The following is a 22,804-nucleotide window of genomic DNA, read 5'->3' on the forward strand; positions in this document are numbered from 1 at the left end:
TGCAGTCTGTTGAGAAAATAAGTTACATTTGCAAAATATTTGTTTTAGGGAAACATGTCCTGGCATTTTGGACGTTGTCTTAGATTTCGTGAAGTATGAATCAAATAATTTGATGTAACTCTAAATGGATCAAATTAGTCCTGAAATGGAGCTGCATACAAACTCAGTCCCTGTCAGTCAGCCCCAAATTAAGGTTCCATCAGCAGACTTCAGACCCTCCCAACACCTGACCCTTGGAGACCCTCGCCACAATGCATGGGGTGTTAGAGGGTGGGTCCCACTGGGGAGGGGCAGCAGTGGTGGGCCTATTGCGTTTCTGGGGCGGGGGTGGAGTAACTGAGGCGGTCTGTGTCCCTGAAGAAGTGGTTCACCCTGAAGCGGACCCTGGCGCACACCGTGCTGGCCCAGCTGGGGAGCCTGCAGCCACTGTGCACCGGCTGCGTGGAGCTCCGTGCCCAGCTCCTGAGCCTGGCCGGGAAGGCCCTGCACCTGTTGGCCATGCACGCAGACCCCCTGCACCCCGCCTTCTACTGGGAGGAGAGCCTCTTGGTATGTGCTTCTGCTTCTGGCTGGTTCACAAACCTACCACCTGCGCTTAAAAAACAGAAACAAGATATTTAGAGCTCACCTGACCTCAGTAAGAACTGAGGTAGCAAACAGGTCTCTGATCATCCCCGTCAAGCAGGGCGATGTGGACTATGGAAGGAAGGAAAGGGCGGCAGCAGCCCTGCCCGGGGCCTGCAGGGAAGGACGGAGACAGGGACTTTGGGGACAGGCCCGAGGAGGGGCGGCCGCCCTTTGCAAAGAACGGGTGGGAGAGGAAGGGCAGGCACACGGCTGGTCCTGGTCTGAGGGCAGGACGGACCCATCCTAAGTGGGGCATCCCACCCCACCCCAAATGTGGGTGTCCCTGGTGTCTCCCTCACCCTGGCAGCGCTGCACCTGGGCGTCTGGCCTGCACCTGAGCACTGGACCTGCATCCTATAGCACAGTGGGGGCCCCCGCCCACCTCGCTCCCTCCCCCGCCCCCTCACTCCCCTCCCCCACTCCTCACTGCCCTCCCCCACCCCCTCACTCCCCTGCCCCGCCTCCTCACTCCCCTTCCCCACCCATACGGTCAGGTGAAGCCCTGACCCCAGCAGCTGCATCAGTGCACAGAAGCCCACACCCTTCTCTCCAGCACTCCTCAGCCCCCACAAGGCTGCCCAGCAGGCCTGGCGCCCCTCGGAAGGAGCTCTGGTGACAGCCACTGCCACCGCTGGCCGTGGAAGCTCCAGGTCACCGTCCTAACTGGACGGTGGAAGGCACCTGCAACTGGAAGGCACCTGCTTGGCGGTGCAGCCAGGCTTATCCCCGTAGACCCTGCTCTTTCAGGAGACCCCCAGCCCCGAGCAGCCAGGCGCCGCACCCCTGTGTGATTTGGGGCTGGTGCCTCCACTTCCCTGACCCAGCTGGGTGTGCAGGCCCCGGGGTCAGCCCGTGACTGTCTGTCCTGGGTCTCCAGGCCGCAGGACGTGACTCACATTTGAGTGAATTGATGGCGTTTGGCCCCTTGTTCAACCTGTATTTACTGAGCACCAGAGCAGGTGGCTCTGAGTCAGGCAGACGTGGACCAGATACACAGCTCCTTTCTGAGCGGGCGTCCCATCTATGAAGCGGCCCTCACCACACCCCAACTCGCAGGGGCCGCTGGGGAAACGTGCCCCCCAGGCCTCGCTTCGTGTCATGTCCCCTCAAACCCAGGGCTCCCCTTCAACCCGAGTCCTCCTGGGCCTGCTGCCCCCTAGGCAGTTTCCCTTGGCACCCTGAGGACCCCGTCAGGGGGCTTGTCTTGCAGACAGGAGGGCCTTGTTTGTGCCTTCGCCCCCCGGGCCCCTGGGGCAGACTGGCAGCTGGCTCCCCGGGTCCTGGCCGGCCTGATGCCGGGGGAGGTGATTCTGAAGGACTGAAGGGCAGTGAGCACAGAAGGCCCTTGACCTGAGTGCGCCGAGGCCCCACCCTGGCTGTACCTGCCGAACGCCAGGCTCTTGGGCCAGGGTCCTGCCGGTCACCCAAATCAGCGAGATGCCGGCCCAGCGCCCACAGCGCCCTCACCCAGGGGTCCTACAGAGACGCCTGGCCACGGCGGGCACTGCCGTCCGTGCTGACGTGCGGGCCGACTGGAGGTGCGTGTTCCGTAGGGGGGCGCTGAGCTGAACAGCCGCGAGTGTCTGGAGATCATCCAGGAGGACGAGGACCGCAAGGGGCCCTACGGCGGCCTGCTGGCCCTCAGGGCCACCCCCGAGGGGCACAGCAGGAAAGGCTGGGATCTGAAGGTACCCCTGCCCCAGCCCCCAGCCCCACCCCGGGCGCGCCCTGCCTGCGGAGCCGGCCTGAGCCTGAGCCTCTCCCCGCAGAGGAGGATGGCGCTGGCCCAGCGGTACCTGGCCCAGGCGTCCGAGGTGCTGCTGCAGTGCCTGCAGGTAGCCCTGGGCAGCAACCTCCTGGACATCGCCGCAGCCGCCAGCCTGGAGATGGTGGAGTGTGTCGGCACCCTGGACCCTGCGGCCACCTGCCAGTTCCTGGCGCTGTCGCAGGTGCGCTCTGCTCTGGGCGCCTTCCACGAGGTCCCTCTTAGCCACTGGGGAGAAGGAGGGTCCCCGAGACCCCGGTGCTCCCTCCGTTGGTGGCCCTGCCAGCCAGGCTGCAATTGGGCTCTGCCTCAAGGGTGGCGCTCATTGGAGGAAGCACCGTGGGCACCAAGAGAAGGGGGCCGGCCCCCCGAGGTTGCCCGGAGGCTCACGGGTGCACGAGCAGCAGAAGCCCTCCAAGCTCGTGTTCCTGCGACGTAGGGCAAGAGCGTCGAGCCCTCCTCCCTGCGTCCTGAGCTGCAGGCCTGCGGGCACAGCGGTGAAGGTCCGGCCTGGCCTCGCCCCGCGGCTGTGCCGGCTGCCAGGAGCAGCACCTGGGCGCCCACCCGCGCTGGACGGCGCCCGGGCCCCTCGGCAGCCTCCGTGGTCTGTTTCAGAGCTGCTCGGCCTCGGAGGGCATGCGAGACGTCCTGCTCACGGCCACGGCCAACACCAGCAGCTCACAGCTGGCCGCGCTGCTGCAGCTGCAGCACAGGCTGAGGTGCCAGGAGAGGACGTCCACCAACCTGTTTGCCAGCGTGGAGCAGAGACTGGCCGCCATATCCAAGGTGACCAAGCTAGGGACGCCCTTGACCCTGCCCCTGGCCCCGCGGCTCTGCGGACATACTCGGACCGAGTCCAAATCCTGGCTTGCTGTGTGGCTCTGGGAGGGCCACTCAACCTCTCTGAGCTGCAGCTTCCTCATGGGCCCGGTGGGGGGATAGCAGCCCACCTCCTCGGTGACAGCGAGAGTCAGCGAGCTCGCAAGTACAAATGCCCAGGGGCTGCAGCAGGCCGCGAGGGGGACAGTACCCCGGGGCTCTGCTTTCAGCCCTCACTGTGTTTGAAGAAAGTTTTATACTCAGTCAAGTCTTAGAGTTTAATTTTGAAAGAAATTTGCAGAGCATGGTAGCTAATAGCACCTCTGCTTTTATTTGGACTAGCAAATATGAATTGGAGATTTAAAGAAATTAAACTTGATGCAACTCAACAGAGAAAACAGGCCCGGATGCTCTGGTCAGGCCCACCCTCCTCCTTCATGGGGCTTCCACGGTTACTTGCATGGGCCAACCTCATATCCCTTGACCCGGCTGCTTTCCTCCTTTTGACCTCTGAGGACAGGATGACCCTCTGTGGTGGGGCCGTCCTGTGCGCCGTGGGTGTTCAGCGGCAGCCTGGCCTCCAGCACCTCCCCAGGTGTGACAACCAAAAAAGTCACCAGGCCGAGAGCCAGTGCCGTGACCCAGGGATGGGAATCCTCCCTCCTATGGGGCAGAGGCAAGACGGGGTGCAGGCTGCTCTGGGCCAGGCCAGCCTGGAGGAGGTGAGAAGCAGTACATGAACCGTGAAAACACTACCAGGTGAGAAGCAGTGAGCGTTCTGCTAAGATGCCTTACTGGAGGGAAACGGCCCAGGAGCCGGGCAGCGCGGACCACCGTCCTGAATCCATGAGCACCAGTGATGCAGCTTCAAAGGCGCAGAAGAGAACTGCCAGAGACAGAGCAGCTGCAGACAGACCCCCGGCTCTGCGGGGAGGCTGCAGCCGCCCTCTTGGCTGCTGGCACGATGAGCAGATGAAGAGGCAGTGGCCTGCAGAAGCGTGTGGGGCATCTGTGAGTGCAGGAGGTCTGGACAGACCCGGCCTGGAATGCTGCGCCAGTGTGACCAGCCCTGGGCCACGAGAGCCTCAACAAGTTCCAAAGCACTGAAGTCATTCAGTTTGTTTTCTAACCACAAGGAAATTAAAACGGAAATCAGTAACTAAGAGATACCTGTAAAACACACAACTGCCTTGAAATTAACCAGTATGTCTATCATCATCAGTTTGTCAAAGAGGAAATCACGATGGAATTTATAAAATATTTTAAATTGACTTAGAGAATAAAAATACTGTATATCAAAACCTAGGCGACTTGTCCAGAACAGGGCGTGGAGGAAAAATACAGCCTTGAATACAAAAGAGAGTCTTACAGTGATTTAAGCTGTGATTTCAAGAAGCTAGAGTAAAAACACCTAAGAAAAATAGAAAACAAATAAGAACGAGAACAGCAGAAGCCATGAAATTAAAACACACTTACGGCAGAGGAAATCATCATGACAAGTGTTGGTTCCAAAGAGAAGACTAATAAAATTGATAAACACTTAGAAAGACCCGATAAAGAAAAAAGAGAAAGAAAACAAAAATTTCGGTATCGGTAATAAAAAGACATCACGAGATCCTTCAGACATCAAGAAGCTAGTAAGAGACTATTTTTTATAACCTTACTCTAATAAATTTGACAATTTGGATGAAATGGACAAATTCCCCCAAAAATATTACCTACCAAAGCGGACAGAATGGAAAATCTGAATAATATCGCTTCAAGAAATGGCAGCTTTTATTAAAAACATTCCCACAAAGAAAATCCCAGACCCAACTGGCTTCGCCAATAAATTCTTCCAGACATTGAAGGAAAAAGTAATCCTTCAAAACACTTCCAGAGGATAGGAATAAAAGGAATACTTCCTAACTGTCTTTAAAGAGGCCCAGTGAGCCTCGATACTAGAAACCTAGCAAGGACGTTACATGGAAGGAAAATCTCTCTCATCAACGTGGACACAAAGTATTAGCAAGTAAAATCCAGCGATTATAAAAGGGATAATACATGAGGATCAAATGGCTGTGTTCCATGTGGATTAATACTTTTAAATCATTCAATATAATTCACCGTATTAACAGGAGGAAAAGGAGAAAATCATAAGATCATCTTGATAGACGCAAAAAAAACATTTGTCAAAATTCAGCACCAGTCTGTGATTTCAAAATATCAAGATAGAAGATAATTTTCTTAATTTGATAAAGAATGTCTTTAAAACTCCATATCAAACATCATACTACAGGACTTCCCTGGTGGCGCAGTGGATGAGAGTCTGCCTGCCGATGCAGGGGACACGGGTTCGTGCCCCGGTCCGGGAAGATCCCACAGGCCGCGGAGCGGCTGGGCCCGTGAGCCATGGCCGCTGAGCCTGCGCATCTGGAGCCTGTGCTCTGCAACGGGAGAGGCCACAGCAGTGAGAGGCCAGCGTACCGCAAAAAAAACCCCACATCATACTATATACTAAAATTTTGAAAAATTTTCTCCTTGAGTCAGAATGACACAAGAAAGCTATCACTGCTTCTATTCAATGGAACAGTTAGACTCGAAAAACGAATAAAGGGCAGAAGCACTGAAAAGGAAGAAGTAAAACTGATTATTCACAATCAGCATGATTGTGGGCCTTGAAAATCAGTCTCTCGATAACAGATTTAACATGCAGATTTGGCAGGTCACTGCTGAAGGCTGTAAACATGACTTGTATCTCTACATGCCAGTTACAAACAAGCAATGACAATGTCCGAATAATACCGTTTTCAGTAACATCAAAAACAATCAAATACCTAAGGAAAATCTAACAAAAGATACACATGACTTCTACCCTGAAAACTGCAAACCTATCCTAAGGAAAATTCAAGAAGAACTAAGTAAGCCCAGAGGCAGCTGTTTGTGGGGGAAGGCTCTATACTAAGATGTTTGTAAGGAAACGCCAGCTTACTATACAAGATACCAAGACGTATTTAAAACTATAGAAGGTAAGACAGGGTGGCATTGGCACACAAATGGAGAAAATGACCGATGGGACAAGAAAACGCCCAGAAACAGACCCACCACCCACACCTGACAGATGAAAAGCGCGACACTTACGGCAGAAGAGCGGATGGTGCAGCCCTGCACGAAGGGCAGCTCTACCTGAGAAGGTAACACAGCAGAGCTTTCAGAATAAGCTTTAAGGGGACCTCTTCATGCCTTCGGAGTAGGGAAGACTTACTACGCAGGAGACAGAGGTGCTAACCATCAAAAGGGGAATGATCAGTTGTACTGCACTGACAGTAAGAACTTGTGTTCATCAAAACCATAGCCCAGGAGTCAAAAGGCAAGCCCCAGAGGAGATACAACACACGCGGGGGGCCAGGGGCTGGTGTCCTGTGTGTAGACAGGAGGTGTCCCCTCTCGGCAGGAGAAAGACTGACTGTCCCACAGAAAACAATCACAAGACTGGAATTTCACAAAAGATACCCAAGTGGCCAGTAAACTCTGTAAATGACGCGCAAGTTCACTGCTCATCAGGAAGATGGAAAACTTAAAGCCCCGTTCAGGTACTGCTAGACACCCACCAGAAGGGCCGAAAGGGAACAGGTGCAAACCCCAAGGGCGGGAGAGCAGGCGGGGCCCTGGCAGGGGTGGGGCCCGGTGGCCCCTTTGGAAGCGACGTCCCCCAGCAACTCCCCTGCGGCCGGTGGTCCCCAAAGAACAGACGTCACAGCAGCATTTGTGGCCCAAAAAGGGAGCCCACCCAGGTGCCCAGTGGCCACAGAAGGGACGACGAGAAGCGGTGCCCTCACCGATGGGACACTCTGCAGGCAGCAAAGGGCAGCGGGGTCAGCCACCACGTGCGCCAGCGCGGAGGGCCCGGGCCTCGCACAGCGGGCCGCCCGAGCTGCGGAAGCCTGCCGGCGCCTCCCCTGGAGCGAGGCCGTGGCCCCTGTGAGCAGCCCGCAGCCTCCCGAGCGCCGTTCCCACGGCTTCCGTGTGTCCGCTCGCCGCCGGGGCAAGCGTCCCAGAAGCCCCTCCGCACCTCCGTGGGCTTGAGTGCCGACGCTGGTCGGCTTGGGCAAAGCTGAAGCTCATTTCATCCGAAAGTGGGGAATGGGCTTCTGAGCAACCGCTGCTCTTTGGGGAGGCGGCCCGCGGGGTGCTGTGTGGCCCCCGCTGCGGACCCTTCCCCGCAGAGAAGGGGGACCCGGGTCCGGGCAGGCTGAACCGCCGGCCGCCCCCGCCCCCCGCGGCCTGCGGGCCGGGAGCGCGGGTCCTGCGCGTGCCCTGCCGGTGTCTGCGCGGGGGGCGCTGGGACCGCGGGGAGGGGAGAGGGCGCCAGCTGTGCTGCAGGACGTGCCGGGGCTTTTCCGTGCGCCTTTGGGCTCGGTGCCTTTGCGGGTGTGCGGCGGCGGGTCGGGCTCTGGCGGTACCGGCGGAGCCAGTGTCCAGGGCAGCGGTGAAGTCCGCGTGCGTCTGCTGCCCCCTTGTGGCGGCGCCCGGCCCCGCAGCCGCCGCCCGGCGCTGACTCCTGACTGCCCCCCGCAGGCTTGGCAGAATCTCTGGGTCACCGAACAGCACTTTAACTTCTTGAGTGAAATCCCTCCCACTTTTCGGATCCTCTTTCTGCACCACTCACGGGACAGGTGAGGCCTTCTCTCTCCTGTTCTCGGGCTTGCTACCCAGGCTTCTGCCCGCTAAGGTCCCTGTGGACACAGCACGGGGCTGCCAAGCCGAGGGACAGACAGGCCGGCGGGGGCTGCCCGCTGAGGGGGGAGGCGGGGGGCGACTGTCCCTCTGCCACGATGGCCAGGCTGGCCCGTACGACCCGGGGAGGGGAGAGGGCACGGTGCCACCTCCCGCCAGCACGTGGCCCTGGTCTGAAGTTCACTGCTCAAGTGGCGCAGAGCCCACTGGTCTGGGGAGAAGCTGGTGTCCCAGCCTCTCGCAGCACCGCACACAGACCCCCCAGGGGCCGGCTTTAACCCTGTGTCTGACTTGGCTGGGGCACCGCAGGGAGGAGGCTCCTGTTCCCGGCAGGGTGGGTATGTGGCACAGAGTCGGCCTCGTCGTCGGGGCTCCTCTGGGATCCCCGGAGCCGGGCTTTGACCCCACCCTACGTCCTGCCAACAGGACCCATCTGTATGGCGCTGCCTACGAGAAATCCAAGTTCATCCCCGCAGCCAAAGGCAAACTGCCCCAGGTCGGGGGTGAGTTCTGCCGGAGCACCACCCTCGGGGCGTGTGCAGGGGTGCGCCCACCGGCACCAAGGCCGAGCGTGCGCACCCGTTCCCACCCGCGGTCCCCTCAGCCCCGGGGGGCGTTCTGCGAAGCCGCGTGTGGGGACAGCGGCGGCATCTGTCTCTGCAGGCTCCTGCAAGGTGACTCGTATGGCCGTGAGCCCAGCCGCCTTCTCCTCCCTGTTGGCCAGTGCCCAGCAGTTCCGGGAGCACACCCAGGCTGAGGCACACAGTGAGGACACGGCCCTGAGCCCAGGCTTGGTGAGGCCCCGAGCCCGGTGCCAGGGCTGCTTCCACCCCGCAGGGCAGGGTGGGGAGGCCTGGGCGAGGACCACCCCCCAGGCGCTGCTGGACGCCGTGTCAGGCTCCCAGACCAGGCACGGGACCAATCCTTGAGCCAAGTCTGTTGCAGACGCCTCCGCGATGCTGGCAGAGGAGTCGGGGGTGGGGGGCTGCTGGCTGCTGAGCTGGGCCTGTCCTGGGGGGTCGCCTGCAGGGTCTCGTCCCTCTTCCCCTTTGACGCCTCTGACTGCGGCTGTCTTTGGGGCAAGAAGGAGTCAGAGGGCGCAGCCCTGAGAGGGGAAGAACACGCTGTGCAGAGGCTCGCGGAGGTCGTGAAGCCCATGGAGGAGTATCTGAGGCCACTGTTCCCGCTGCTCAGCTGCCCCCCGGAAGCCAGGTACCCATCGAGGGCTGATTCCTGAGGAGCTCAGGGACAGGGTGCGGAGAGCAGGCGCCGTCTGGATTGCCCGAGCCCTCGAGGTACAGGGTCGTGTCGTCTCTCTGTCCCCACAGGTGCACCCAGGTGTGCACAGGTACAGGGACACCCCGGGCTGCGGGGCGCGGCCTGCAAGCTCCCTGAGTCCCAGGGCCAGCTGAGCGACTGGCTGTGGGCGTGGGAAAGTCAGAGCTGTTTCCTTCGTGGAAACTCGCATCTCTGAGGCCACAGCGCCGTAGGCTTGGTGGGATTCTCTCTGCGCTGAATCGGACCGTTCGATTAAACGGGAGACGTGCACAGGCTCTTTGAGAACAGAAGCCCGGGCTCTGTCCGCCTGCCATCGGGAGGAAGTCTGGCCCTGCTTGAAACCTTTTCTGGGGGCGTCCCCGCCGTACGGGCCCCTGCCGCCCTCTGAGCCGCTGGCCTGGGTGTGAGAAGGAGGGGAGAGCACGGTGAAGTACCTGGCCCCTTGGGTCTGTGTTTGGTGGGAGAGAAGGTAGGGGTCGGGCAGGTGAACTTCCCTGATTGGCCAGCAGGCCAGAGCATCCTGAATCCTGTGTGTTCACATCCTGCCTGTTGTCCCTGCCCGCATCTCAGGAGACCGGTCCCCAACAGCGGGCCGGGAGAGTCTTGTGGCCCTCACTGCCCTGGTGGGAACAGCCTGAGGAGATGCTGTCCCTGTTCTCAGTGATTTTCATGGAGTTTTTAAAACTGAATCTCTGCCTTTGCCTTTCAGAGCGCCGATTCCCACAGTTGTTGCGGATTTGGGAAAATACAAGGGCAAAGACAAGGAGAGGGAAGAGTTCCTGCCGCAGGGTGAGTGGGGCCCCAGGTCCGTGTCTGTGGGATGGAGGCCGGCAGAGCTGTGCTCTCTGTGGCTGCAGCGGGGCCGCCGGGGGCAGCCTTCCCGGAAGGTTTGCGCCACCCCGCCACTGCCCACGCGACCGCAGATGCCCCTGCCCTGCCGGATGCCCGGGCAGAAACCATGGTGACGTCGCCGTCACCCTCCTGAGCACGTCAGACGGCAGGAGGGCAGACGGGCCTCCCAGGTCAGCAGTCTGCTGCTTTCCTACGTGGAAGCTGAAGTGCTCTTGTTTGCTCCCCGCCACCTGCCCCGTGGCTGAGCCACCCGGTGCCCGAGGTCCCAGGCCGCGCCGAGGTGTGCAGCTGCCGGGAGCCCAGTGACCACTTGTGTGACGGAGCTTCTGCCCTAAACGTTCCCAGATGAAAACCCGCTGGACTTTAAGTAACTTGACTTTGCAAACACATCAATTCCATTGACATGTCTGGTGGCCTCAGCCTTTGCACCGGTTTCCCGACGGCTGGAGAAGCCGTGGTGTCAGGGGAGCGCCACTACCCTTCCTCGAACGGAGCTGTCCCCAGAGGCCGTGGCCCCTGCCTGGACGGCCCTCGGGGAGGGGGGTTCGTCCAGATGTTCGTCCCTTGAAGGGGCTCCCTGGTGAGGCCGCGGAGCCTGGGCGGCCCTCAGAACCTCAGGGGACCCGACGTCCCCATGGCCTGGCCTCTGTCCAGGTCCTGGCTGTGACCCGGCCGCACCGTCAAAACCAGCGTGTACCCCCAAGACGGCGCTGGCGTGCCTGCGAGCTGTGCCCGGCTCAGACCCTTTCCGCGTCTCCCGCCAGGCGGGGGCTGCGCAGCAGCCAGACGGCCTCAGTGGCGAGGGGCAGAGCCTGGCCCTCAGGTGTCTGCCGCTGCCTTGGTAGCCGCTGGCGTTCCCGCCCACAGTGCAGCCCGAGGTCGCAGACAACGTCATCCTGATCGCTGACAGGCACCTTCTGGAGCTGCCGTTAGAAGGTCTCTCTGTGTTCGATGAAGGGATGGTCTCCTCCGTGTCACGAGAGTTTTCTCTCCAGATGCTGTGGAACCGCCTGCATAGAAAGGAGACAGGTAAGAGCTACACTGACACTTGACTTTAAAATGCAAATATTTAAGTGACTTTCACGATAAGAGAATGTAACTCTTGTCAAAAAATAGTTATCAGCTGTTACCATAGTTCTCGAGGCCCTGGTTCATTCCGAGAACACCTGCTATGTGCCGGTGCCCTGTTAGGTGCCAAACGTGCCCTGAACAGGAAATTTAACTTTGTTCTTGGCCTCACATACTTCTGTTTCAAAGGAGGGGACTGGTGATAACCAACCAACTACACAGTTAGTCATCAATCAGATGACGAGAGGCAATGAGGGAGAGGACGAGGGGGACCTGGCTTGGCCTGGGGGTGGCTGGGGACTCAGGCATGATCATGTTCTGTGACTTGGCCGTGCCTGGGGTGTGCAAATTCTCCAGGATGTACACTGGTGCTGTGTGCAGTTTTCTGCGTGTATGTTGCACTACGATAAATATCAAATTACCTTAAAAGTAGATAGATTGGACTTTTGTTTTCATCCAAGATGAGGTGACAGGGACCACATTTGCCCTTCCAGCTGGAAGAACAAAAACTCAGACAAAAATACATGAAACAGGGACTTCCTTGGCAGTCCAGTGGTTAAGGCTTCACCTTCCCATGCAGGGAGTGCAGGTTCGATCCCTGGTCGGGGAGCTAATGTTGAATTGTAACAAATTCAATAAATACGTTAAAAATGGTCCACATCAAAAAATAAATAAATAAATAATTTGAAAAATACCTGAAACAGCGGTTTTCAGATATTGGAGAACAGGCAGTGGGGGACAGCAATCCCCAAGAGAGAGAAACAAGCAGGTGAGCCCCAGCTTTCTGCCTGGAGAGAGTCCACAGGCTGAAGCACATGGTGCGGGGGTGGGGGACCAGGCAGAGCCTGGCGGTCTCCCCGAGGCGAGGAGACGAGGGGCTGGGCACCCAAGGCGGTCCTGGGAGGAGAGACCTGCAGAGGGCCCCCCTCAGTCTTCTGCTGAGAGCTGGTCAGTGCAAGCGTGTGTGGAGACTACAGCCAGAATGGAACATCTTACAATTCACAGCTATCAGGTACAGGAACCAGAGGGCATTGCCTGTCTGCACTAGGGAGACTGGCTTTAGTCCCACCAACAGGACTTAAAAACAGGCCTCAAGGGATCAAACTATTTCCAGGTAACTTAACCGCATCCCGAAATAAAGCTCAAGATGGGTAGAGTGTTTTTAAAAATCCAGGACCCAACAAGGAAAACTTCAAAACGTCTGACGTCCGATCAAAACCACCTGGCACGCAAAGACCCGTGGTTAAGAGAAAAGCCAATCGAAAGCGAACCAGAGGTGACCCAGGTGACAGTTCCTGGAACTATAATCCAGGTGTTCCAGGAGGCGGTAAGCAAAGACACGGAAGATGTAAAACGGACCAGAACTGAACTTCTGCTGAGGAGGGACATGCCCTGGGCAGCATTCATGCAACTTGACACGACAGGAGAAGAGACTAGTGAGCCTGAAGAAGTAACAGCAGGAAAAAACTGAAAAAAAACAAAAACAGAAACAGAGACAGAGCACCAGTGCGCTGCTGGACAAAGTGAAGCGGCCGGACCTGCCTGTAACTGGAGTCTTTGCCGGGGGAGCATTTGAGTTAATAATGGCCAACTTTTCCCAATTTTGATGGAAACTGTAATCCTGCAGACCCAGGAAGTTCAATGAATCCCAAACAAGACATAAAACCATACCAGGGACCATTGTAGTCACAGGGTGATTAAATCCAGTGACGGAGTAGTTTACAGGCAGCCAAGAAAAGAGACACATTACATATCCAGAAACAAATACAAGAGAGTTAGCAGACTTCTCGGCTGAAACAATGCAAGCCGTGAGGAACGGCTTTAAATTATTAAAGAAAATATCTATCAATGCAGATATTTTTGAAAATAACTCTCAAAAACAATGGTGAAATACTTTTTCAGAAATAGGTGAGCTGAAAGAATTCTTCCCCAGCAGGCCTGCCTACCCCACAAGAAATGCTGCAGAGTGTTCTCCAGGCAGGAGAAAAAAGGATGGGAACCTGCATCTGCACAGAGAAATAAACACCAGAAACTGGAATTAGGTGGGTCAATATTTAAAGCTTTTTTCTTAATTTAAAATCTCTTTAAAAGATTTTGACAGGGGCTTCCCTGGTGGCACAGTGGTTGAGAGTCTGCCTGCCAATCAGGGGACACGGGTTCGAGCTCTGGTCTGGGAGGATCCCACATGCTGTGGAGCAACGGGGCCCGTGAGCCACAACTACTGAGGCTGTGCGTCTGGAGCCTGTGCTCCACAACGAGAGGCCGAGACAGTGAGAGGCCCGCGCACCCCGATGAAGAGTGGCCCCCACTCGCCGCAACTGGAGAAAGCCCTCGCACACAAATGAAGACCCAACACAGCCAAAAATAAATTAATTAATTAAAAAAAAAGATTTTGACAGCTTGGAGTGAAAAATAATAGCAACGTGTCGTGGGGTTCTACAGCAGTATACAAATGTAACTTGTGGGGCAGCAAAGGCTGGTGGGGGGTGGAGAATGGAGGCTCGGGCTACTGGACCAGCACAGCCACTGAAAACAGAAACAAAGAGGTACAGCTAGTACACAACGAGGAAGTCGAAATGGAATCATAAAAAAAAATATGATTAATCAGAAAAAGGCAGAAAAAAGAAGGGACATGGAACAAAGAAGAGACAGGACAAATAGAAAACAAACAGCAAGATGGTGTGTTTCCACCCAACCACATCAGTAATCACAGTCTCCGCACAAGGTCAAAACATCCCAGTTAAAAGGTAAAGATCACCTTTGGGGATGGAAACGCAAGGTCCCAAACATGCTTCTTTAAGGAAATCAGCGTAAATAAAAGGACGCTAATGGGCCAGATACAAAGGACGGGAGAGAGAACAGGTCTTGCGCCCCCAAGAGGCCACGGTGCTGGGCTCACCAGGAGCTGCGGGCGGGGCCTCGGGCTCAAGCCCCGCCTATCTGCAGCCCCTGCTGCTGGCGAGCCCAGCCCTTCCACATTTTATGGGCCGTTTGATGTCCTCACTTGTGAAAATCCGTTCTAGTCTTTGGCCAGTTTTTCTCTTGGGTTATCTGCCTTTTGTTCTTTAGGTTTGTATAAATTTTCTGATCATTTTATGAACTACAGATGTCCTCCCAGTCTGCAGCTGGTCTTTTCACTCCTTTACGTGGTACCTCTTGGTGAACAAAATATTTGAATATAGTCCAATGCATCCATCTTCTCTTAACAGCTGGTGCTTTTGGGGTCTTTTTATAAAGAACATTTTCTTACCTGAAGATCATGAAGGTTCTATGATGTCTTCTAACTGTGTCTCTCTTTTTGTCCTTCACGTCTTCACGTACCTTCCATCCGAAATCGGTTTTGCACACAGTGTGAGATAAGGGGCAGGTCTCTCTTTCCCACGTGAGTCCCCCGCTGTGCACGCCCCATTCACTGAAAGGGCCTTCCTGTCCCCGCCGCTCTGCGCCGCCAGCGCTGTCTGGAAGAGCAGCCCACCCCCTGGTGGGGTTAGCAGAATAGCGGCCCTAAAGGTGCCCACGCCCTGACCCCGGGCCCCAGAGGAGGTGCCCTGATGTGACAAAAGGGCCTTTGCAGATGTGATTCAGTGAAGGGTCCTGAGATGGGGAGACTGTCCTGATTGTCTGGGTGGCCCAGTGTCATCGCCAGGGTTCTGAAAAGAGGGAGGCAGGAGGGTGCGGCGGTAGCGGAAGGGGCTCGTGGCGCCTCTGGAGGCTGGAAAAGGCAAGGGAGCCGATTCTCCTCCGGAGCCTCCCAAGGGAAACAGCCTCCCTCGCACCTGGACTTTAATCCAGGGGGACCCCTTTCGACTCCTGCCTTCAGACTGTAAGGTAATAAATTGGTGTTGTTTTAAGTCCCAACATTTGTGGTAATTTGTTACAGCAGCAACTAGACCCTAATACAAACTCTCACCATAAAGTAACAAAAATACTGCATAAATGTGAGTGAAGTCTTTTCAATGCATTACGGAGTGGGGATAAAAAGGATTCTGCAGGTCCCAGAGTGAAGTGTTCTCAGAGCCTTGAACCCTTCAGGCTGGAGGAATGCCCTTTGAGTGTTAAATATTCATGGCAAACCTTTAAGGATAATCACGAAAGAGCATAACTGGTGTATAAATTCCAAACCAGTAAAGAGGGAAAATGAATAAGAAAAACAAGTGAACCAACCCCTCAGTCGAGTTACAAAGAGCCAGTGGTGGAGACGCACACACGGAGCAGAGGACGGAGAACCCACGGGCGAAAAGGTGCGGTGGCCCATCCATCAGATCAGGAACCGAACCAGTGAGTGCAGCACACCTGCCGACTAAAGACACCGTAAACAGGAGCGCGTAGATGGGGTGCCGGCCACGTGAGACTCTCCTGAACAGAAAGGGGGCGCAAAAGCCAGAAAGCAGAAGAGCGGAAAGAGGAGCCGGGCGGGCGAGCCCCCAAAAGGGCCTCCGTCGCACTGTCCGCCGGAGCCGACTTCACCGCCGCGGGCGTCCGTAGGGTCATCACACAGTGATAGCGGTGAAGTTCGTGGCAGGATCAAAGAGCCTCGATACGGGAGGCAGCAAGTAACAAGCACCGGGGGCGAGGCTGGTGGCCACTCCCGCGATGGGAGATTCCCGCACGCCCCCACGACCGAAAGGTCAGACAAGCAGAAAGAGCGCCAACAGCGAGAATTGCGGCAACACGCTTAACAGACTTGGCTTAACAGACACGTGGGCCCTGCGTCTAAAACTTAGAGACTCCCATTCTTTTCAGGTGCACGTGAAACAATCACAGAAACTGGCTGAGGCCACATGTGATTAGGTTAGAAACCAATTCCCAAAAGACGGATTTTTTAAACTCCCATACATCTGGAAATTTTAAAACACTGACTTCTAAAAACTCCCGGGACTCAGAAGAAGCAATGATAGGAATGCCAAAGATGGCTGGATGTTACCACAGCAGAATCTAGAAGGATCCTTTAGCTTTAAATGCTTAAAGGATCACGAACAGACCCTAAAACAAAATAGGAAGCAAAGACAAAAATTAGTTATTTGGGAAAAAATAACCTCATAAAATAGACACATTTGGGTGAGAATGATCCAGAAAAAAACAGACAAGACATAAATAAACAATGTGAGAAATACAAGAGACACCAGCTCTAAAGAGCATCAGAGATTTAAGAGAATAAGAGAATATTATGAACAACTTTTCGACAATATATTCAAAAATACTTGGAGACTCAAGAAGGAAAGAAAACCCAGCGGCCTCATAGCGAAGAAAGGACGATCAATACATTTACATTTCCCCACAAAAAATATTGCTTTTACCATTTTTCTGTTGAATTCTACCAAAATTTCAAGAAACCGTGCATGTCAGTCTATACATGTCTCCCCAGGTAGAAGAAAAAAAAAGCCATCCTTCTGCTGGCCAGTCCAGACCCTGACACCCAAACTTCTCAGGAGTAGCAAAGAAAGAAAGAAACATGTAACATTTCATCACCCAGTCTGACCTTAAAAACTTACAGGTATCACAGAGGAACAGATTAAAGGGAAATCGAACTTATAAACATCCAAGATGATGCAGGAAAAAAAGCATTTGATAAAATGCATGCATTCGGGTCTTCCCTGGTGGCGCAGTGGTTGAGAGTCCGCCTGCCGATGCAGGGGACACGGGTTCGTGCCCTGGTCCAGGAAGATCCCACATGCCGCGGAGCGGCTGGGCCCGTGAGCCATGGCCGCTGAGCCTGCGCGTCCGGAGCCTGTGCTCCGCAAAGGTAGAGGCCACAACAGTGAGAGGCCCGCATACCGCAAAAAAAAAAAAAAAAAAAAAAAAAAGCATGCATCCGTAATAGAAATTCTTAGCAAACCAGGAGTTCTTCTCATCCTGGTGGAGAAAGCCATCCAAATCTAGGGCAAGCTGCTTCCCAGCGGTGCCCCCATAAGGCTGGGACACGGCAGAGAGGCCCACATCAGCGCTTACATCTCTGAGGCGGCCAGACGGGAATGAAGGAAACTGGCATTATTTTCGGTTACCTTCACCAGAATGGGAGCACAGCGGGGGCAGGTGTAAATACTCCTGCAAGAGGGAGCGGGGCCAGCAGGGCCCAGCCCTCTGCGACTGGGCCAGCTCAGCAGGTGCACCGGTAGGTGCCCAGCGTGGTGTGTGACTGGGCAGCCGCATGGGCCCGGGAACCTCTGGCGGCCGTTCCTTTCTTGAGGTCTCCTGGCCCGGGCCTTTCCCAACCCTGTGAGCCTTTACCTTTGAGAGATTACTGCCATTTCAACTTTACAAAAATGGAAATCAACTGTTCACACCACTTCTTGTTTTTTTCATTGAGGTGAGATTCACGTAATATAAAATTAAGCATTTAAGCATTCGAACGTCGTGTACCACGGCCTCTGTCTAGTTCCAGGACATCACCACTTCTTGTTATTGTCTCAACAGAAGGGAATGTGAAAAAGGAGAGCAGAGGTAAAGATCACAGAAAGAGAGGCACAGCAAAGAAGGGAGCAAAGGTAGGTGGTCGAGGCCCCGCTGAGGCAGAGAGCCGGGCGGGGCCCGAGGTCCGGCCGTGCCCCCAGGACGCATCCCCAAGGACGCCTGCCTGTCTTTGCAGCGCGTCGTGTCCCGGATCATCCCCCCCGACTGCATCGCGGTCGACGCGGACAACTTCAGATGTATCCTTTGCTGCTGCTTCTGCCCCAGACAGCGAGTGTGTGGTCCTGTTTCTCCTTAACCAAGGCCCAGTCGTTGTGGACCCCTACGAGGAGGCCCGAGGCCCAGGTGAGCCCTCCCGCCCACGCACAAGCCATACGCCGCCCACAGCACTCGGAGCATCGTGGACCGGGTGCCTCGGCCTCTGCTGCCACCCGGCCCTCCGTCACCTCCTGCTACACTGACGGTGGGCAGGAGGGGGACACTGGTGTGCTCCGAGACCCCGCCCTCACCGTCTGCGGCCAGTCAGGGCGACAGCTGTGTGACCTGGGCCCGAGGCGGCGCCGTGCCCCACTCCGGGCCTGCGGCTGTGGCTGAGGGCTGCCTCTGCGGCTCGGGGACAGGATTCCTCAGCTCCTCTTTTGCTGAGCTGGTGTTTTCATCTCTCCACAAAGGAGGGAAGGAGTACTAAGATTTCCACTCCCCCGGGGCCCCCGTCTGTGAGGGCCCAAGGCCCAGGCCGCCCTGCCACGCCAAGAGCCGCCAAGGGCACCGGGACCGCCCGTGCCCACACGCGCGGTGCGCCTAAGTTTTCTCACCATCCGATTCTGGCTGCAGAAATGCTGACTCCTGTCTCCGTGACCCGGAAAATTTTGGAAAGATACCGAGACACGTTCACTGCGAGATGGGCGGGGCATCTGGGAAAGAAGCAGTTTCCCAGGTTGGCATCTGGGTTCCTGGGACGCCGTCCTGCGGTGGCTGGGGTGCGCCAGCCCGAGGGGCGCTCCGCATGCGGCCCCTTCCCCCCTCCCCGTCCCGCCGAGGCTCCCTCCTGCCCTGACCCCCACTTCTGTCCTGTCAGACCCTTCCCTCTGGTGCATGGAGGCGCCTAGATCCCCAGATCCTGGATGCGGACCTGGGCCCCCGCCGCGTGTGCGCCCCTGCACGAGGGCCGGGCCCCTCCAGGCGGGGCCTCGCGGAGGGGGCGGGGGCCCCAGAGGGCGGGGCGCGATGGAGGGGAGGGGCTCTGTCGGGGCGGGGCCCAGGAGGGGCGGGGCCTTCTGGGGCAGGGACCTGGGCTCCTTGGCCGGACGGAAGACCCTCTGCGGCTTTTCAGAGTAACCGCCCCGGGGGCAGGGTGTGGAACGGAACGCGGGGACAGTCTGCTCCGGATCGCGTCCTTAGCCCGCGGCTCCCGCAGGCACCCACCCCGGGTCTCTCTCCTTCCCTTGGCAGCCAGGCAGAGTGGGAGCAGCTGCTGGGCAGCTGCGGAGGCTTTTTCTTCTACGGGATGGAGAGCTTTCTGTCCCACATATTGGTAGAAAGGTTGGCCGCCATGAACTTGGAAGGTGAGACCCCCCAAAAGCCCGCCTCTCTGCCAGACCCGCCGGCACAAGTCGAATCCACACGGGGACAGAGCAGGGAGCCCCTGTGTCTTATCAGGTGTCTCCCCTGTGCTCTGATGGAGGGCTGGGGGGGCGCTTTAGGAAGGCACAGCGGGGCCTGGGTTGGGGGCCCCTCCTCCGTTCCTCTGAGAGGCCTGGCCAGGGCCAGGCGTTGGGGGGCCACCCCTCCAGGGCTGGGCCTCAGAGCGCAGGAAGGCTGGGTGGGCGTTTCTGGAAAGTGCGGGTCGCAGCCCCTTCCCACCAGCTGTTCTACTCGAGATGCAGGCGCTCTGGCCCCGCTTTCCCTCCCGCTGTCCACTGGCCCCTGCGCCACCCAGCCCACCCCCAGGGTGCCCGTGAGTGTCGTCTGGCCTGCCCTCAGGTGACCTTCTCCTGAGGGGATTGCTGGGTAGCTGGCCACTGTGCACGGTTGAGTGGGGGCCTTTTCAGGGACCCCTCAGAGAGGCCCCTACCCTTGGGGTGTGTGGCCCAGGTGGACACTGTCCGTGGTCGGGATACCTGAACCCAGCCCGTCACCCCATCTCCTCCCTAGGCCCTGCCGATATGGGTGGGGTCCGCACGTTCTTACCCCAGGAGAAGGTAGAAACAGGCTTCTCTGAAACTTGAATTCTAGACCTTCTCAGACGAGCGGTGAGTGACACTGAAGAAATCATAGGCTCCCAGGCGCCTGTAGGGGTGACAGCATCGCTGGGTGCCCCCGCCATTCCCAGCCAGGCCTGTCCTCACACAGCTGGAGGCTCTGCCCCCTCTGGGGATGGCCCCTGACGCTTGGCCTCAGCATCTGTGGGGCTTTCCGCACACCCACATCCAAGAGCTGCGTTTTGGACACTGGCCCCGTTTCAGTGGGCACACGGGGCCAGGGCCACCGACGCCTAGCCCCTGGCAAGCCGGAGTGCCTCATGGGTGGCCTCTGGGAGCCAAGACCCCTCTGCGAGGCAGGGAGAGCTGTGGCAGGCCCCGGGGTGGGCTTCCCTCCCTCGCCCAGCCCGGTCACCCAAGGAGGACGTGAAGGGTGTGGGTCGGCCAAGGCAAATAACGGCCGGCTTGCCCGTGCAGCCCACGCGACCCAGGACGGGGACGAGTGGTGACGGAGCCTCGGTCGGGTCAGGCCGAGTTCCCGCTATCCTCCTCGCCCTGGGTGACACCCCCGCCTGCACGGCACCCTCACCCTGGGTGCCCTGCCACTGAGCCGCCCTTCCTGTGACCACAGAGTGCCAGATGGTGGTGCTGCTGGACCTGGCGCGGTCCTGCGAGAGCACGCGGCGCCACGTGGAGTCCTCGCAGAACAAGAGGTGCCCGGGGTCCCCTCCGCTCGGGCTTAAGCCTGCAGCCTGGCCTCCGGCAGCTGACGAGGGACCTGGGGGGGCATATGAGCCACGGCTGTCCGCCTGGGGCACTGTCCTTGCACCCCCTGGGCAGCTGGGGTGCCGTCATCCGGCCCCCAGACCCTGCCTGGCAGAGTCCCAGGGCGGGGGGGTGGATGGACGGCGCCGGCACAGACCACAGGCCTGCCTGGAACCTCAGGCAGCTGGGTTTGGGCCAGGAAGCGATGGCTGGCAACTGGGAGGACACCCTGGCTTCAGGGCTCCCCGTGTCACCTGTCACCCCCCCACCCAGGGCCTCTGTGGGCTGCAGGCGGGCGGAGCAGAGGACACCCTCTGGCGGGGCTCCCCTCCTGGCCCCGCACCGCATGACTGGGAGCGCCCAGGGGGACTTGGCAGGGCTCGGAAATGCCTTTTCTTGTTAAATGGTATTTAATTGTGTGGGGGGCGGGGGCGGGGGAGGAATTCTCGGTTCTTTCGAGAACCCTAAGAGCTGTCAGTCCAAATACCCGGTCCAACACTTGGCGCTCTTCGGGCTGTGGGTGGAGGAGGGCTCGGACCGGGCCCTTTGGTGCTGGCCCGGCCCCCAGGAGCTCGGTCCCCTGCAGCGCACCCCGACTGTCCTTGGAGGGGCCCGTCGAGACGGCCGTCCTCCTGAGTCTGGTGGGGGTCAGGAGCATTGTGGCGAACCAGTGGCCGACGGTCCTGCGGGACAACGCGACGCGGGCCAGCATCCTGTGGGAAAGTGAGTCGTGCCGGCAGCCGCCCGTCCTGCAGCCCCGCGGGGCTCCCGGAAGCCTGTGGGCTGTTAACGGTCCCTCTGAAGGGCTGCTTCTTCTCCAGATCTGTTGACAGCTGGCAAGCCGATCGGGAGAACGACCCGCCTCCTTCAGAAGAGGGGAACCGGTGAAACTGTCCACCACGGTGATTAGAAACGGCCCTCCCTCCTTGCTCGTCCCTCGGGCTGCAGGGTCAGGGGTCCCCCACTTCTCCCGTTTCTGCACAGCCTCCGAAGGTCAGCCTGCCTGACAGAGACCTTCAGCCTCCTACAGGCCACTGCCTACAGTGAGATCTGGCTTCGAATGTCTTTACGGAAACACACATGGGTCACTGGCACGTCTTCATCTTCAAAACAGCTCAAGTCCCACAAATCCAAAAGCCCTGGTGTGTTCTCTGGGAGGCGGGGAGCCCACTCCTCCTTCAAGGCAAATGGAGCCCTGAAGTCCATGTGTGGCAGCGGCCTTACACGCGGATTCTGGTGTAAAAACCTTAAATGGAGCGCGAGGGAGTCTGAGCTTTAGCAATACGTTGATTGGAGAATCTACCGTAACTAAGAAAGGTTTATCCCAGGGTCATTTAAATCATGAAATTTTCAAATATACAAGGCGAAAGGGGCTTCAAATTCAAAACTCACATGGTCCACGGGTGCCCGGGAGGTAGTTGCCGAACAACAAAAGCTCGTGGAGCGAGCGCGCAGATGAGCGAGTGAAGGTGTGAGGGGTAGGCGAGCGCTGGCCTCTGGCTGCTGCCTCCGCGCCCGGCGTCCCCGTCCGGGCTGCGACCAGCGGCAGGGCCAGCAGCACCCTCACCTCTGCTGTGCTCCCCGCATGCGCCGTGAGCCTTGGTTGGGCCGCAGGCATCCTGTCCCCGTGAGCCCCGTGTTTCACAAGCCCGCCTGCTCTCCCCACAGATGAGGCTCTGCAGACCTGGGAGGACAGGCTGGTGCTGTTCCGGCCGCAGCCGCAGGGCTCGGAGCGGCTCCCCGTCACCCTCAACCTGGTCCTCTACGGGCTGCCGCACCAGGCCATCGTGTGATGGGGCCGCGCCTCCCCACAGCCCGTCCCCACCACCCGCCATCCCCCTCCCTGGTGTCCCCGGCCCCTCCGCCCGTGGCCTCCTCCCAGGCTGTGCTGCCGCCCGGCCCCCGTTCTGCACAGGGCAGCAGCCTGCTTCTCCCTCCACGGTGAAGCCAGGGCCCTGTGGGCGGGAGGGGAGCATCTTGGGGGGCTCGGCAGCACGGGTTGGGGGAGGAATGCGTCCAGGCCCACCCCACAGCGGCCTGGGCCCCCGGGTCCCTTGTGCCCCGGCTGCTAGACCAGAATCGCTGGGAGGCAGAGTCTGTTGAAGTGCTTTAGTAAACAGCTGCGTCACCTCCGAGCTGTGTTTCTGTGCCCCTGGAAGCAGGGACCAGCTCTGGTTCTGCACCCCCGGCCGACGCACACGCCAGCACTGCCCAGCACCTCAAAACTCAAAGAGAGGAAGTGGCTGTGTGAAATGAGCCCCCAGGCCTCCCCTCCCTGCCCAGAGCTTTCCACGGGGTGGGGACT

The 22,804-nt window shown here is 58.0% G+C and overlaps 1 protein-coding gene across 1 annotated transcript in view; it reads left to right on the top strand.

Moving 5' to 3' along the window:
- CFAP46 (cilia and flagella associated protein 46) overlaps positions 1-22,292 on the top strand; it is a gene marked incomplete at both ends in the record, with an annotated part of 88,495 nt that extends 66,203 nt beyond the window's left edge. The window contains 19 exons of the mRNA XM_079900302.1: positions 361-549; positions 2,181-2,315; positions 2,397-2,576; positions 3,008-3,178; positions 7,769-7,866; positions 8,354-8,430; positions 8,591-8,721; positions 9,015-9,139; positions 9,915-9,994; positions 10,925-11,086; positions 17,540-17,610; positions 17,712-17,772; positions 17,843-17,878; positions 18,368-18,470; positions 18,986-19,098; positions 20,366-20,447; positions 21,086-21,222; positions 21,321-21,401; positions 22,168-22,292. Coding sequence (XP_079756428.1) covers positions 361-549; positions 2,181-2,315; positions 2,397-2,576; positions 3,008-3,178; positions 7,769-7,866; positions 8,354-8,430; positions 8,591-8,721; positions 9,015-9,139; positions 9,915-9,994; positions 10,925-11,086; positions 17,540-17,610; positions 17,712-17,772; positions 17,843-17,878; positions 18,368-18,470; positions 18,986-19,098; positions 20,366-20,447; positions 21,086-21,222; positions 21,321-21,401; positions 22,168-22,292 — 2,157 coding nt within the window. The remainder of the gene's footprint in view (positions 1-360; positions 550-2,180; positions 2,316-2,396; positions 2,577-3,007; positions 3,179-7,768; positions 7,867-8,353; positions 8,431-8,590; positions 8,722-9,014; positions 9,140-9,914; positions 9,995-10,924; positions 11,087-17,539; positions 17,611-17,711; positions 17,773-17,842; positions 17,879-18,367; positions 18,471-18,985; positions 19,099-20,365; positions 20,448-21,085; positions 21,223-21,320; positions 21,402-22,167) is intronic.
- Between the last annotated feature and the right edge of the window lie 512 nt (positions 22,293-22,804).

This window comes from Stenella coeruleoalba, assembly GCF_951394435.1.
Source record: "Stenella coeruleoalba genome assembly, chromosome: 16".
Lineage (NCBI taxonomy): Eukaryota > Metazoa > Chordata > Mammalia > Artiodactyla > Delphinidae > Stenella > Stenella coeruleoalba.